Here is a 17,850-nt window from a genome sequence, read left to right on the forward strand (position 1 = left end):
CACCATGCTCCATTTGTTATCACCATGATGTTTGTAAGAGAAATTTACTATTGGGGCTCTGATTATTTGGGAGATTTAAGTATGGTCATCCTACCGATCCTCGTTGAAATTGACAATTTTAACCAAAAATTCTCTAAAATGCTGATGTTTCAGGCTTTTTTTGACATTCCTGACAAAGTGGGCACCCTGTAATATTTGCAAACAAACGCTTTACATTTTTTCGTAAACATTCACTTTCGTTAAAAAAATCATAAAAACACTTGCACAAAAACTGTTGCACAAGAATTGCTGGCTATAATGAAAACCGACCTTTCTGCATACACACTACGAAAACGCGGTTGGCATCTACAACCCTAGAGATATTATTGATAATGTTGACGCGACACATAACAATTTTTTCTGCTTAAAATCCAAAATCCAGAACCCACAACATTAGAAAAAGAGGGGGTGAAAAGATCACATTTAGGAATTTTTCTACTAACGATAAAACACATCATATTTTCATGTACTGTAAGACATTATTCACTATACAATCTAGGGGTTCCATAGGGTGGTTATAAAAGTCCCTGTACTTAGTAACTAACTGTAATTTAAATAATGCATAAATATATTTTTTAAAAATATGTTTGGAAAATTTAAAAAAAGAGATCAAAGTTGATGGAAAATAGTGCATTAAGCTGGATTTCTACCAAATTGTATAAGTGAGACAAATGTAAGCAGAGGGGATTTGACTGGCAAAGGCAAATATGAATTGTTGTTCTACGTACGCCTATACTAACTTTCAATGTTACGAGATGAATTCCCTCTCGTGCAGACGTAAATAGATCAAACAATAAACGCCTTAGAATTTGATTTACTCCTTTGCAAAGCATGCAATATATAAATAAAAATTAAGTAGAAAACAAGAGTAAAAAAAGTAGGAAAGAATATACTACATAATATTTTACATTTTGAAAGAAAAAATTAGGATTAGAAATTTCCAAAATAATAAGATATCTCACTTGCAGAACAAAATGCTAACGTAACTTGTACTCAAAAACACGATAGCATCGTGAGGAAAAACAGCTTTGTTACACTATCTGATAGATTTTAAGGGAACTAGACTTTTCTTCAGTTTTTTAAATTTTTAAAATTCGCAAAAATTATTCAAATAGAAGACACAAGTCGAAAATTAATTTCTAAACAATTCACAGGAACCCGGCCGAACATTTGTTCATGAGAGAATTTTTGTCCCTCGGTTATTTAATTCTATCTGTCGAACTTTAATTACAGGCCTATCCATGTTGAAGACTGGTAACTAATTGAAAATTCAACTACATCTCGAGAGATATCCACTACAAAGTGCACAGTACACTCTTCCACGCCTGTTTCAAACTGAAACGTAAAATCAGTCATGCGCGATTAATGTGAGACTTTACAGATTTTGAAAGTTCACGTGATCTTTTAATATAACCTCATCCTACGTCATTAGTGACGTCATACGTGTTGTGGTTGATCGTCTCCTACCATTAACCGATACATCGCAACTGGCATCGTTTTCATGCTGATCTAAAATACAAAGAAAGAAAGAATGAAACAATTCACTGCAGCCTAATCTGTGACCATGTGGTGAAGAAAAGGTCTACAACTATACAGCACTTTCTAAACATTCAAATATCACTTCAGTTTTCCGCCAGAATTGATAAAAAGAAAGTTTTATGCACAGCTTAAAAAAAGTAAACCTTCTAACATAGTGCACGTCTTAGACTTAGATCGAAATATCAGCATGGTTCTCTGCTCATACAGGTAACTGCATCGGCTGTATATACGAGCATCTTCAATGCACAAAATTGATTGGCTAACAAAGCAAAACTCACCGAACCAATAGTATTTGCTAAAATATCCACAATGTGTTGATGAGATTTCGCCACCACGCTGTCACCGTTTATTTCGATGATACGATGACCAACGCGCACTCCACCCCTTTCAGCAATTCCCCCACGCAACAAACTGCAAATCTGTAAGATGGTCACAAATATTACTGTAGAAATATTAGTTGTGTGAGAACTCCAGTACATTATTCCCAGAGGTTTCTGGGGTTAATTTCAACAATATGCCCATGGTGATACCCCATCCTTGAGGTGTTCAAAATTCTACTCTCCCACCACTAATAAACAATACATGCAACGACTTCAAAAATCATAAATTCCCGTAAAAAAAAATAAAAACAAAACCTGGTTTTTGAAGGTTTTCTATAATCAATTCCCTCAGAATCCCTTAGTTTTCCGAGTCCCCTGAATAGTCGACCTTTTGATTGAGAGAAGAGAGAATCCTACTAGCTAAAAAGAGATTTCAAATATGGCGAACTATTTTAAACCTTTACTGCATCCTTCAGTGTTAACCAACATGATGTCGAGAATACATCATTGTTTTTGTAACACAAGTGATAGCGAAATAAGTAAATAACACACCCTTCTAAAAAAGGACCTAATTCGCGAAAACATCTATCACTACTTACGGTGCCATTTTGAACACTAAATCCTAACTGGTATTTTACATCCGGTCTAGAGACAACAACATCAACAACTGGAGGACACGATACGACACGCAGTACTACTCGATTACTTGAACGCGTATTCTGAAAAATAACGATAAAGTTCACTTAAAAACAGCGCATTTTTTTCGAGACTGTCATTTTTGGGTTCACATATCTATGTTTGGTCAAATTTTTAGATCATATCAAATCAAAAAAAAATTAGGGCGAGGTTCTAGGTAAAGCATGGCTAAAAAAGGTTCTGCATCAATTAGAATTTAAAAACTCACTCTTAAAATAGTGTTACACTCCGAGAGCGGCAATCCTACTAAACTAGCACCATTACATGACAATATATGATCTCCCACTAGCAACTGTTGACATCTTGCTGCTGCGGAATAGTTTGCGAGATGAGCCACAAACACTGTGGGTAACATTGACCCCCATCCAGATTCTAATAACATGATACCTAAGTAATCACCACGTTTCTTCACCACAACAACCTAGAAAAAATCCAATGAGCAGTGAGACTAAATTGACTTTTATATTCAATGAATTGGTCAACTATACGAAATTTTAATGGGTAGGCTAATGTTTCACGGGCAGATAAAGTTGCTCAAAACTGCCACTAAATTTTGTTCAAAGTTATTTGATAACAGTTAGCTGAAGTATAAACTGATTTGCGCTGATTTTTTTCTTCAAAAAAGTATTAAAAAACTGGTCATTTCACCTAGAATTTTGGGTAAGAAACTTACGCTTAAGAAAATGAATCTTCGTTTAATACATATAAGAACATTTTCTGTTTTTTTCTTTCAGTTAGGTATGACAAAGTTGGTTATATAATGCGTGTAAATTGACGGTTTCACCATTCAACAGACAAAATACTTAAATTCATCGTCATAAAAAACCATTCTTTCACTTACATCTCTAGCATTTGATTTGTCTGTTAATTGATCCAGATCGGCACCTACAAGCTTTTGTGATTCCAGTACATGACAATACTCTGCTTCCTCGACATGCTCGTGAGCGATACCGTTGGTTTGTAAGAACTGCCTGTAAGCGACGTTGAACGCTTGACCAATGGCTTTAGCGATCTTGGAAGCCTATAATGAAGATAAAAGTTGGTATATTAAGTCTGCAAGCCGTCCAGGGTGCAATGACATTAAGTTGTAAAAACTAGGAATTTTTTTTCTCGTCATCTGATACTCGATGCAAAAATAGCCTGGGATAAAAGTTGCTTACCTCAATTTCACATTCAAACACGTGACAAATATTTTTGGAAGTTTTGTTTTCTCGATCGCCCACAATCGAGCCAAGAGAAATGGGTTTGCCTTGTTCAATCGAAAAATCAGTACTATGATCACTAGTTAATCTTCGGGCCATCAGGACTAAAATTTTTCCCATATCGCATATAAAACAAACTGTTCGCAAGGCATGGTCCATCATCACATCTTCAAACTAAGAAAAATAAGATAAATAATGTAGTAAACAAACAAACAAACAAACAAACCACAAAAACTAAATTGTTTATCTGTCAGACAGTCTTCATAAAGTCAAAACTTACCATAACATTTCCTGATATTTGACTGATTTTCCTGATGAAAATCAAAAAAATTCCCCGTTTTGGAAACACTTTCTTCAATTTTGAGGAAAATTTTTTTATTGTCTTTAATGTTTACAATATCATGTCAAAAAGCAAGAATAAACTTTTTTTTCTTAATTTTAATATTAGGTTATTTTCTCATATTCTTTCATTCATGCGAATGCACTCACGCGAATAAAAGCTTTTGTGCCAAAAAAAAGATCTTCCTCATCTTTTATCAAAATTTACCCGATTCTTCGTAAATTTATATTTTCTGTGATATAAAAAAGTATTTTGAGCATACTTTTGTATCTTTGTTGATAATTTTTATTCTTTCAAGAGAGATGACCATGTTGACATTTGTGCTGACGTCATCCTCATCCTCGTCATCACCTTGTCCCTATAATGATAACAAAAAGAAATATTTAAAAACAATTCGTACATGTAGTGTAAAGCGACAAGTCTGGCTGTCGCCCATGTTTAAATAAAAGCCCAGAAACTCCCAAAAACCAATTTTATTTTGAAAAACAAATTAGTATTCTACAGAAACGCCCCTTCTAAATGAACGCCCAGGGTAATATGCGGATGCTAAAAAAACGCCCAGGCAGCACTTAAGCGAATTGTAAAATTTAATTAAAACTGGGAGTTAATATTTTAAATAAAGCTAATTACTATTTATTTTTAATCAATTATTCTTTACTTTATTTTTAGGGACATAAAAGGGACATAAAAATACCCTTTAAAAACAATAACGGTGACGACATTAGCTAAAATAGTTTGTAGCAAACGTATAAATCGAAACATTTTGTTCACCCTTGCGTTTAAATTAAAAACAAAATCACGTGTGTACCTTGATCCTGTTATATGCCTCTTGAGCTTGTTGCATACGTGTTTCCTTGGTAACTGGATGCTGTGTGATTATCTGAGATGAGCCCAAGTACTGATAAAAAGAAAAAAACTTAAGTTTCCTGCTATTATTAGGATATGCGATGGAGTTACACTTTAGTTTAGGTGTCACCCCCTCCAAGGCCTTTCCCAAGTATGTCACACAACTTCCCAGATTTGTTCCGGTTGGTTATGACATGATTAATTCGGTAGTTTGTTAGAAATCAAATTGTCGGGATTAACACATCTGCCGGAAACGGTACGGAAAGATAGTCAAATGTCTTAAAGTAATCTTGACATAGTTTAGTCGGCGCGTTACCATTCAAACCTAACTTATTTCAAAAAAGGTCTACATGACACATCTTCGATGCAAAAGTAAGTGAATATTTTTAAAAAATAGCGCTGAAGCACCGGGCAGTAAAGGGTGGACTGGATAAACATCTTACCTTCAGTTGATACTTTGCTCCTTCAGTGAGTTCTTCTAAAGTGTGAGGACCTTCAATACCTAAAAATTAGGCTTTAGCTTAGGATATGGACTTTATTTCACACTCAAATAGCCGATAACTGCGTTCTATACATCAAAATTTTTTAAATTTCCAACATTTGAAAATTTACTAATTAGCCTGGATGATTTTTTTTTACGAGTTTTTCAGAAAAATTAGAGAGCCTGACCCCTAATTAATACCCAAAAATTGTTTTTAACTCGATATTTTGTGATTTGGGTTAAAAGGGTCTACATTTTTCTGCCTTAGACTTTTCTTTTTAAAAATCGTAGTCCTAATAATAAAAAAAAAATTGGGGACAAAGCATGCCATAGAATGTGGAGTATTTTACAGAACACAAAATTGACTTACTTGGCAGGGTGTCTTGCTTCACGTCGTCAGGGTCCTGTAATATCAAACGATAGCCGGTCATATTGACGAAGTAATATAACTGTTAATTCACATCTGTCAATCAATATAATAATACTTCATTTAACAGCATCATCTCCTCGTGTTACATAGTCTTATCACCATTATTAAAACACTATTTTTAAAAATCTAACACTTTCCCAATATATTGGTCCCTCAACAAAGTTAGATAAAAGTTTTTTGAGGGACTAATATTGGGAAAAGTCTAAATCACCACCAATGAATTTACAAGTTGGACACGATGTTACCATCACAGTAAAAATAAAGTAAAAAATGATCATGAATTGGTAAACTAGCAATTTTTAAAAAAAATTCCCAAAAATATAAAATTCGAAAGAGTAGTAACAGAAACAATGTTATGTTATGTTAACAAAATTAAAAAGTGAAACTATGGTGAATAAAAAGAATAAAAAAAATTGGACATAACAGATGTAAATGTCTTCGCTTTAGACAAGTTGGTCATTAGTCTGTACTTAAATAGATACTTCGAATGGAATATTTTCTGCAATGTGTGAATCTTTTCGTGGAATATAAAAAAAGTGGTGTTTGCAAAATAATAATAGAAAAAATAAAAAAATAAAAATAAATTGAATTTATTTGTACAAACAAAATGCTCTCTTTTATTCTTCTCTTATATATTTATCACATTGTAAAGATTATATCAACTTAACCACTCTGCAGGAGTGCATTTTACTCCCACAAACAATCCAAGCAACTCTATATAGTAAAAAACTCTCCCCCGCAGTTAGCATGTTCTTTGCATTACATGTAACGTCAAACAATTCCATATGTTTTTTAAATTTATTTGAAGAGGATCATAAAAATAGAAGAAATATTAAAAAATATATTGAAAGTACTAGCGAAACACTTTTTGTCAACAGTTTTAGAGTTATGTACTTCTCTTCCGCAATGCTCTTGATAATGATACCAACAAAACAAGACAAGTAAAGGCCACGCATATTAACAAAGAAACTGTCGTGAAAACAAAAGCACTTCTGAAAACATTCTTCTCTTTCCAGCCTACTCTATTTAATCTTTCTATTACAGCTTTTAGTTAATTCTTCTCCCTAATTGAAAAATCTTCATTTTTATAATTATGAACATAAGGTAACAATAAAAACGTCTCCTTGGCTGATTGCATCTCGTTACCTTTGTAAACAAACAGTTTGCTCACTTGACCAATATTTTTTTTCAGATGAACAACCATAAAAATAAATTACAATAAGGCATTCATATTTAGGGTAAAAGATGCATTATGGAAGTATACTATTTTGTTGTCCATTTTTGAGAACTAAATTTATTTCCAATTGTTAAACGTCAAGTCGAAATCCCTAGAAATTGGACAAGAGAAAGAGCCTTAAGGAACAAGAATCTCAAAAAACCTTAAGTTTACGCAAGTGGAAGTCTGGTTTGAATTAGCAACAGACAGATCAAATAAAATATCAACAAATATATTAATTATCTAAATTAAATCATTAACTTAATCTGAAGTTTCAGCAGTTTTAGATTTTATAAACCATATTCTATATTGAAGCGTGTATACGTTAAGGTTGGAAAATTATCCATATCCCTTTAAACAGCAAATTAACAAAAAAAAGAATTAACAAGATATCATAGTTCAAATTAGGCTGATATTCGCAAACATTCTTGATATATCACAGATGTTTGATAACAACAAAGGATAACAAAAGAAGCATAAATATGTCAGCCATAACTTTTAAAAAATACTTCCAAACAGAACATTGGGTTGCCTAAATGAGAATACTGTAAAAAGCTAGAAGAATTAAAAAGAAGGGAATGTTTATTTACAGAAATGACTGCTTTATGCTTATCTAAGATGCCTTCTCTAAATGTCACTCAGTTGTTTATTTAAGCGGTGTTTAATTTGGCACAGGTGTCATTTGAATCTTATTCTTTTGAAAAGTTTAAACCACTCCACTTAATGAGTATATTAAACTTTTTCGTGCAGTCTTTACAAAAAAATCAAGCTGATGCCAACAGTTATTTAATAATTAATTATTAATACAGGCTTTTCACTAGAAAGATTATTATACATAAAACTGATAAAGTGAAAAAATAAGTCTGGCATTTAAAATGGTCCATAAGCACCTTCATGTGCAAGTGGCTTACTTGGCAGACTAAAACTAACCTACAGACCAGAAGTATCACTAAAATCTGAATTAAATCTAGATTGATCATCAAATTATTTATTTCTTATTAGTACATATTACAAATTTTAAAACAAACATGGATGCAACACATATTGAAACTAACCTATGAAGTGCAATGTGGTCTGCCTGTAAACAATGAAATTACCTGTTGTGTCGATAGTGCTTGATATTTCTGACCAGGTTTTAATGTGTCGCGACAAGCCTCAACGTATTTCTTCCATTTCTGTAGGATGAATTGTTAGAAAAGATAGTTAGTAAACATTACTGAAGTAGTTAATGTCGTGTTGATAGTAAGTATATTAGTGACGGCTAGTATTTTTCAGGTCAGAAAGTCAGGTGATTCAGCTTTTAGCCAATGAGATAACTCTATCTTCGGGGGAAAAGAAACACTGTGGTCAAACTATCCAAAAAGATGTTTAAATAAAAATAACATTATAAATTTAGGTGAGAGCTCTATTTTCCCCCAAATGTGACGTTATTCAGACTTTAAATATTGAGTTTGTTGTTGTCAAATCAGTTCATTTAGAGTCAAATTCACATTCTTAACAAGGTTTTTGTTACTGAAGTAAATTTTTCACCAGCCTTCTGAATTCTCTCAAACGTTTTTTTCACTTAAATATATGCTGTGTGGACGTAATTGAAGGTTTACCAGGGCACATCCGTGTGCCTTCTCCACCTCAATCAAACCTCCTATTATTACAGACAAGTATAAGGAGTGTAATCAAGTTGAAGTAGAGTTACATACGTGAATGTTATGTCATTCACACTATGTTCAAGCATTAACACACAGTGTAGTATTTTTGTCTTGAGCTAACAGCTGTTGGAGCACAGATAGAAACTTTGCTTGCTGTCAAGCTAGTTATGCACAAAGTAGCTTTACTTACATTTGACCAGTTTTGATGTGGTGGAGTAAAATGCATAACTTGAGGTTAACATCAGTTAGAAAGGTCTCAGCTCTAATTATTTAAACTGCTTGAATTGAGAATTTTTACCAAAATTTTCATTGCAAAGTCACCAAAGAATAAAAAACTTAGCTCGATTAACTAGTTTGAAATTTATAATTTTTTGTGTTTTAAATTTATGTAAACTTCACAAGATCTTTTTCGTCTGATATAAAATCAGCATTTACTTTAAGGTGAACCATTTTTAAAATTTATTTCTGTTTACTTTTATTTACATTATAAGGAAATATTTTTTGCCAGAGCAGTCACGTATTGGGCAAAACAAAGCCTTATTTTAATGACCTATAAGCTAATCAAACGAATATAACTTATAGTCATACACAGTCTTTGTAACAGTCAGGCAGCAGTCATAAAGCTGATAATTATACACTTCGAAACTACAACTCAGGTTATGAGACAAAAAAAAAATTACTTCAGCATTTTTAAAATGTGAAAAATATTTTTACTTACAGGTGATGGTGTATGTTCGTATGGATTGTTATGCCGTACACCACAATCAGGGCATATATCCTGAACTTCCACAAGATCATCAGGTGGATGACGTTCTCCGCAATCAGGACAAATGTCATACGTATTTTGTCTTCCTATAAAATATTAGAGCTTTTATGGCTTAAAGAACTTTGTGACTTAAAATACATTGAGAGATCAAACCAAGACCTGCAAAAGTTAGCAAAGGTTTTGAAATATGGTGCATGTCAGAAGGGCAGTATAGCATTTAACTCAGGTTGTCCAGTCAAAATTAAAGGGGCTACGCAACTGCTGTTGGTTTTGGAATTTAGTGACTCACATTGAAAGTCGAGCTGATGGCAGCAAAGAACAAACTGGCTTTTTTTCTGGCATGGATGTAATTTACAGACTCGAACATATAGATATATCTAAAATTTTTATCTTCTCCAGCCTTGGTCATGTTTTCATCCAGAATGTGTCTGGCTGAAATATTTCTTTGTAACATACTTTTCGAAAAAAAAATATTGAACCAGCCAGCAAAGTGCACTAGTCTGTTCATTGTGCAAAACGCATTTGCCGGATTTTTAACATATGCGCGGGATATATGAGAAGTGAGAATTTTAACCGGTTCGTAGCCCCTTTAACACATGATTTTTCTGAGCCTTGAATTACCCTAAAAATGGTAATTGATAGTATATGGAAAAGTTCTATTTGACCTAAATTTTTTTACATTTTCCGACACATCAAAAAATAACTGATATTTTAGGATTTTTTCTGAAATTTTGACAATGTTTTAAAATTTCCTGACAAATCCTGACATTATTGACAAAGTGAACTCCTTGAAACTGCCAAGTAAAAATCTACAAGCCCAATAAATTAAAATGAAAACTTCAAAAAAATTTTGCCGCATTAGAGGTCACATTTTAGGTGTGATATATTTATGGTCCTTCAGATTTAAAGGGTTAAGAAAACTAATATTAATGAGAAATATTTTGAAAAAAAATTTTTTTTTTAAAGAACCCCCACAAATTTAGCAAGACTTAAAATTACAGAAGAATTTTGTTAATTTCCTGTAATTTCACACATGTTTTTTATCTTAATTTAGTGTAAATATTCTTCCAAAACAAAAAACGTTGACTCCTTTAGTTAATTTCACAAGTTTAACTATTTCGAAAAAAATTATAGCCACAAGAAGCAAAAGACAAAGCTTTGACAATGAGAGTTCTAAAATCATTTCAAATACAAATGATGCTCAAACCTTTTATATTATGCCCTATTCTTTTATTTGTTATATCATCTTCATCTTCAGAACTTGACGTTGTTTCATCATTTCTAATTCTTGCAATTATATTTTTGCCTCTTTTTCCATGACCATTGTAAGGGCTAACTTTGTATAATCCTTGCTGATGTTTGTTGGGTTGAGATGGTGAAAAACCTAAGTATGTGATATTTTAACTTAAACTCGTGAAACGGTCCTTTATGGCCACGTTATAAAAGAAACTAAAGTTTCCTAGTGTTGTTTCCTTTTGTACACAGTACTTTATTTTTACTTTTTTTAATTTTAATATTTCTTCTTGTTAAAAGTCAACAACTTTTGTTTACATAACAAATAGCATTTTTAAGAAACGGTCTTTCTAATGCATGTAAGTGTGATCCCAGTATTACAGATAATCCACAGAAATCTAAAATAGTGGCCGCAAATCCCAAATTGTAATTTCATTAAGGTTGTTTGAAGTATTAAATCTCATTCCTTCACAAATTTTATGAAAGTCCCATAACTTGGATAAATATAGTTAGCTTCTATTGGGAAATTCAGGATAAATTCCAGTTAGGAAATCAGCATTTCATGACTAATAAGGATGCTGGATTACACCCTGTTTAATTAGACTTTATTGTGCTGCTACACCCAACAAAATAAATAAACAAAAGCCTTACCTTTTGCATGTTTTTTCTGCAAGTTTTTCCCTGACTGTGTATCCTCGATAAATTGTTGAAGCAGCGAAACATGATCGGTTATCAGTTGATGTACATCTGGATCATCAAGATAAATTTTATGTCTTGTTCGTTTCCTTTTTGTTTTACTTTGACTATTTTGTCTGGATTTTGTTGCTGTGACAGGTTCAACTATCTTTTTTTCAGTTGTTTTATTATTATGTAATGGGGTCTGTGGAGGAGTGTCCACGTCAATAAGCTTGTTTTTTATTGACTCATCTTTACTTTCAGATAACCTCTTTTTTCTTTTCTCTTTTCTTTTAAGACGTGAAGCCATGTCATTATTTACTTTTTCGTCTACAAATTCACCTGAACTATTGAACATATCCTTAATATTGTTTTCATGTGTAACTTTCTCTGTCATGTGTTTTCGCAGCTTTTTCTTTTTCATGACATTGACTTCTTCTGCTGGTTGTTGAGATGTTTCACCAGAACTAGCATACCCTCCCTTACTATCTATCCCTTCGTGTGATGATATCTCAGAACCTGAATCTCCTTTAAAACCTAACCCACTTAAATCACTTAATACTTTAACTGGTTTTCCTGGTTTCACTTGAATTTCATTACTTGCTGGAGAGACACTGACTTCTTCTAGTTTTGTTGCTATCTCAGATATAGAATCATTAGTTAAAGACTTAGTCATTGTCTCAGGTACGTTGAAAATTTCAGTTTCATTTACTTCTGTTTCCTCTTCGTCATTGAGACTTATAAGTGTCCCTTCTTTGACAATGGGTGTGTCACTCTCATTTACGCTGTCCTCTTTATCATTGACATCAGTATACATCTCAACATCACCTGTGTAGCCCATAATTTCTTCCTCACTTGCAGAAACAGATTCACCTTCGTCAAGGTCACTTCTGTGTACAATCTTACCAGTAACTTTGACGGTATCAGCGAATATATCTAATAAAGAAAGATAAGCCTATCTTATAATACACTTAATACACTTTAAACAAGTAATTATTTTTTTTAAAGTGTATAAGGTGATTAATTTCGATATAATTTTGGAATTTATTCTACTAACAGTGTTAAATTATATTTATATTCCTTTATACAGACTTTCAACCTAAGCACCATCAACACTTGTATAGGTCTGCAGGTTTAAAGTTACTTCAAATTTAACCTGTATATAGTAGCAAGGCACTCTGCAATTTCTAAGCACAGCATTGGTAAAATTCAGCACATACAATCCTGTACATAATGCAATCCTTAAGTTCAGAAACTACCTTATCAATACCTGTATATTCTTCCAACTCTTCTTGTTCCTCACCAGACGACAACAATGCAGCATTGTCATTGTCAGACACTTTAGCAGCATGTCTTTCCTTTTCTGTTGGCATCATTAATGCCTCGCCGTCTTCGCTGTTTGACATTTTAGAACTCTATTCATACAAATTTATTAAGTTAAGAAAAGAGTATATTATATTGAGTTGATATAAGACAGTAATAAAATATTTAACTTCAAAATGTTTGCTTTCGTGAAGGCTTAAAGCAGTTCAATATTATATGGTTAATTATAATAAACTAGAAATTAACCTTTCTATAAGGGTTCATGTGAAGAAAGTGGCATAGATATTTGCAAGTCATATAATGCACTTTTTTGAGATTCTAAAAATTACTTTTAGCGAATAGAGCTTGAAACGCTGAACAGTTGGTTATAGAATAGAAAACACAATATAAGATGCAATTTCCCCCCATCGAAGCAATTTGCCTCAAAGTTAAGTGGAATCCAATAATGTGGGTTATTGAATTATAATCAACAACAAATATATATATACCATAGCGATCTGATGCCAACACTGTTTATTTTTCTTGTTCAGCAAGTCAGATAAGTTATTAAAAAAATCAAAGATGAGATAAAAACACTTAGTTGTTTGTTATGGGATGAGTGCATTTTGCAAAAACAGCCATTTTGTATCTGGTTATTTTACTGGAAGTGACTAACCATAACAAACACAGAGAGAAAGAAAGAAAAATACTCAAATGCTTAGAAACCAAGACACAAAACTGGTTATTTAGCCTTGGAAAATTGAATGACCATCACATATTAAGCACAAAGTAATGGAATTACTTGGGAAGTTAAACTAGGATTTGACAAATACATTCACTAAGCTTTGCAGCTTCTGACTCTCTAACCTGGTCAATACATTCAGCTTTCTACTTGCACTTTTACAAAGCTTGTTTATGTGTCCTAAGCTTGTTACTAAATTCAACACAAAGTAATTTAACCTTATTGCTCTTTGGCACAGAAAGGCCTAAATTAATTGAAAAAGGTTATGTTGACAGCCTAGCACCATAACATGCTACCTTTCAGTATTTAAACAAAGGAAACTGTTTCAAAACGTTTTTGGTAACAACCTTCATTTCATCAACCAACCAAAGTCTGACACAGTCAAAGCTCTTTTCTAGATTGATTAATTTGAAAAGGTTGTTAATAAAAATATTTAATAGTAGAGGACCGAGAACTGATTCTCGAGGGATGCCAGCTACAACATCTAATGAATCATAGACGGATCCAACTTTAATATTTTCTTTTTTCTTCCTGTCACAGAAGTAGCTGAAAAGAATCTTCAAATCTAATTGACTAAGACCATACTCTAAGTTTAGCTGACAGAAGGTCATGATTTATTGAGTCAATCACAATCAATCTAAAATGTTGCCCTTGTCCAGAAAACTACACCAATTTTCGAACATCTGTTATAGAACATTTGTTAAGTCCTTAAAATTTTTGAAAGCCTAAAATGAAAAGATTAATTTTGACTTAATAAATTGAGATAGTTGTTAAACAATGTTTTTTCAAAAAATTTAGAAAATATCTACACTTATTGGTCGATGATTATGCAACTTTGGCATAGTCATTCTTTTTGAAGAGTGGTGAAACTTACACAATTTTCAAAACAGAGGGAAATTCAGATGACTGAATGGCAGCATTAATCAATCACTGGCGTATCCAGAGGGTTTTAGACGCCGGTATACCGGTTTGGGTGCCCAAACTAAGTCTTTCTCGGTCGCCCTGTGGGCTTTGACTCAGGATTTATAAGCCTCTACACTTTTTTTTAAATTTATCCGCCCTCATTTTTTTATATGTCTAACCAACACAACGTTTTTTTCTGAAAAACATGTCTAATGCTATGATACTTATCCTGCTTCTTAGCTTACCCCAACTCTTTCTGCCTTTCAAACTTGTGTTCTGCAAAGTGTATTTTTCTTTTTATATTACACATTTTCATATCAAGCACTCTTTACATCCAGGATATTTCCCTATCTCACTCGTGCCTTTTGCATACATACATACATTTTGTAAACACTGGTAACTAGTCTATACTCATCCAGCCATGTAAATTTGCATTGGCATTTGGATTTGCCAACCTGGAAGCCAAGCTACATTGATTCAAGGATAGTATTTTTATTTGTACGTGTGCCAAGGTTTTCATGCTGAGAAAATCTCTTTATAACGTAGGCAGAAGTGATCTTGTTTTAAAGGGTGTGGAAAAAATATTTTAAATTTAAGTTATTTCATACTTTGAAAATCAACCGTGTCACTCTAAGGAAATCAGAGTCGAAGTTTTCGATGAATAGAAAAATAAAACGTCTGCAAAAGATGAGGTAAATTTAAATTTAAATCCCCAGAGTAAAGAAGAAGCTGACCTCTGAGGTGCCTATAAATCGCTTTGCTGACCTCATTTTCATTATGGGTTGGTAATATTTTGCCAAACTTCGGCTGACAACCACAGTAAAAATATCATATTTGGAAAAACCAAAGTAAAAAATTATATTGCTGACTAACATTTTATGGAAAATTCAGAGGTAACATTCTATATTTTTTTTAGGCATGCAAAACTTGATGTTAAAACAAAATAGAAAAATACACTTTTTCAGAATTAATGAAATGAAGGGAAAAATTTAGTACTTAACTTTAATGGGAAATATTTTTAAAAGTAAAAACATTCAAAGCATTATTCAAAAATGCTCCCAAGATATATGTATAGTAAATACAAAATTGCAAACAAAATGTATGAAAATCTTTTAGTTTTGTAAATGGAACAAATTTTCTAAACAAGGGGGTCATTTTTTAAGGCGTTTTTCTTTATAATCTCAAAAAATTTTTAAATAATATATATTTAGATCATTGTCTAGATAATTTTATATGCTTTTGGAATATAACTAAGTCAATGCATTGACCACCATCCAATTTTAGTTACACAATTTTTAATACATAGCACTTCTTTCCCTTATTCACACCTTAAGCTCTCAGGTCTTATCTCGCAAAATATATAAATTCTTAAAAACTGCCAAATCCAAAGACATATATATATATTCAGAAATTTAAAAATTATAACACAATAAAACAAATAACAAATTATGTCAAGGGTGTCCAGGAATTAATACTAATGTAAACAAAATAGTCTCTTCTTGTTAGGAAAGGTTTAAATACAACCTTGCCTCCTGTGATAAAAAATAAAATATAATTCCTGAAATCTTGCATTGGGACATTCATGGTGAAGCTCCTGGAATACACCATGGCAGCATGTTCAAAACCTGGAAAATTTTGGTCAAATCAGGATAATCATTCTCCTGGTCAGAAAATGTCACATGATCATTTAAAAATAACTAACATGTCTGTATTTGTTTTAGGGTAGTCCTTATGATTTTAGGGAAAACACACAGTTCGCGCTGCCAACTGTTCTGGCGGTCACTTTGCTACTTTGCTCTTTTTACAAAGGGACTGAATTTTTGCTAGTTCAGCTTTAGTTTAATTCAGATACTTGTATAGTAGTTCTTGTTAATCAAAGCTTCTTTCCTGTGAGAGTTTGGGACCGTGAGAGGTCCGTGTTTTTACCACAGGACATTCCGAAAAAGATGGTTTTTCAATTATAACTACACAAAAGGTAGCTATACACATAATAGCTGTGCCGGTCACAAACACAAACTACATTTAGTTTGAAAGTTAAACAAAAATTGGAAAGGTAGTTTAGCTAGGGGGGGGGGGGCGAAATTGACACAGCCAAAATTCATTGCGTCTTCAGTAAATCGTAATAAATATGGAGCGTTTTAAAGATAAAAGATACAATAAAGTATAAAATATGACTCACAATAAGCTTCAGTGTTTGAAAATGCAAAAACTTTTGCCTTTTTGAAAATCGGATACCGTACTGTTCTGTTTTTTTCACCGACATCCAATTAATTTTTTATCAGAACCAAAACGAGATAAAAACAGGTAGCGGAATGCGCCCAGTCCTGCGACTGACGCGGGACTAGTAATGTTTTGAGTCGCGTCGCGGTGTATATAAATGATAGCTAAAAAGACATTTTGAGTGCTGGTAAATCAGTGATTTAGGAAAAATAATTTAGAAGTTAAGAATAATATTTCAATTGGCACGCTAACACCGTGTTTCAAAAAATGAACTTTAATAAGAACACACTCTTGAGTGATACGACACGGCGATAACAGATCAACGATTGAAAAAAAGTGACTGAACATATTAAAAGCTAAATTAACGCTGGTGTTTTTGTCCAGCTTTTTACGTAGGCAAAATTTTGTTTTGCTTGAAAAAATAAACTTTTTGTTCGGTGCCGTCAAGGAAGAAACCTGTGGATGAACTTCATTGTGCCTGATATCATTTGTAGCCATAGTTAAAATTGGCGACCATGGTTAGGATCTTTGATAATATTTTACTTGACTTCAGAATCTAAACAACCTCGTCGCAGGGCTTTTCTACGCCTATGATATTTTGACACAACCAGAAATAATATAACATACAGAGCAAAGAGCGCTGAGGGCGGGGTTGGAACACTAGATTTAATCATTCGTTCTTCAAGGGTGTCTGCAAAACTTAAAAGTACAGCGTGGTTAAGAGGTTGAGTCCTGGGCACGGGAGTTTGGAGAGATTTTTTTTTAGTTTAATTTTGTAGTTAAGAGTGCAAGAAGTAAAACCGTTTCGGAGCGGCAAGCAACTTAGGTCTCAGGTCATGTAGCGTTTTTCTTTATATCAGGGGAAATTTGTTTCTCTGGGGTCAAATTTGAAATACAATATGATAATTATAGTATTTACCCACGCGTACTCCGGCAGCGAGGCAAAAATTTTTGCAAAATCGACTGTGTTTGGATAATCCAAAATTGGCGCAATCTATGTAACTTTATAATCATTGCTGGTTGGGGGAAAGAACAAAAGCGTAGAGCTTATCTTTATTTCTTTTTAATACGGAAATGCCGAGACAAAAAGCTCTGTGATGGGGATCGGTGTTGATTTTTCTTTTAAAGAGTGGTTCTAATAACTCCATCTTTAAACGTGTTTTTTCTTGTTCCACTCTTCTAACTTTGCGAATAAAAAATCTCAAAATCTTAGCAGTTTATATTACAGCTTTATTTGTAGAACCAAAATAATTT

At 32.9% G+C, this 17,850-nt stretch overlaps 1 protein-coding gene across 3 annotated transcripts; it reads right to left on the bottom strand.

The window, feature by feature from the left end:
* Positions 1–448: 448 nt before the first annotated feature.
* LOC130640776 (amyloid-beta A4 precursor protein-binding family A member 2-like) lies at positions 449–16,621 on the bottom strand. Of its 3 annotated transcripts, XM_057447323.1 has the most exons (16): positions 16,556–16,620; positions 12,700–12,844; positions 11,406–12,365; positions 10,729–10,905; positions 9,474–9,607; positions 8,207–8,284; positions 5,834–5,867; positions 5,426–5,484; positions 4,945–5,034; positions 4,399–4,494; positions 3,755–3,970; positions 3,436–3,615; positions 2,803–3,015; positions 2,498–2,617; positions 1,857–1,997; positions 449–1,548 (listed from the first exon to the last, which is right to left on the bottom strand). In XM_057447323.1, exons 2-16 carry the CDS (start codon positions 12,833–12,835, stop codon positions 1,477–1,479), a joined length of 2,706 nt encoding a protein of 901 aa, XP_057303306.1. In that variant the 5' UTR covers positions 12,836–12,844; positions 16,556–16,620; the 3' UTR covers positions 449–1,476. The 3 variants fall into 3 exon arrangements, with proteins under 3 accessions (XP_057303306.1, XP_057303323.1, XP_057303315.1); XM_057447340.1 differs by lacking the exon at positions 10,729–10,905 and having other exon boundaries at positions 16,556–16,621; XM_057447332.1 differs by lacking the exon at positions 8,207–8,284 and having other exon boundaries at positions 16,556–16,621.
* Positions 16,622–17,850: the final 1,229 nt, after the last annotated feature.

This window comes from Hydractinia symbiolongicarpus, chromosome 1 (genome assembly GCF_029227915.1).
Source record: "Hydractinia symbiolongicarpus strain clone_291-10 chromosome 1, HSymV2.1, whole genome shotgun sequence".
Taxonomy (NCBI): domain Eukaryota; kingdom Metazoa; phylum Cnidaria; class Hydrozoa; order Anthoathecata; family Hydractiniidae; genus Hydractinia; species Hydractinia symbiolongicarpus.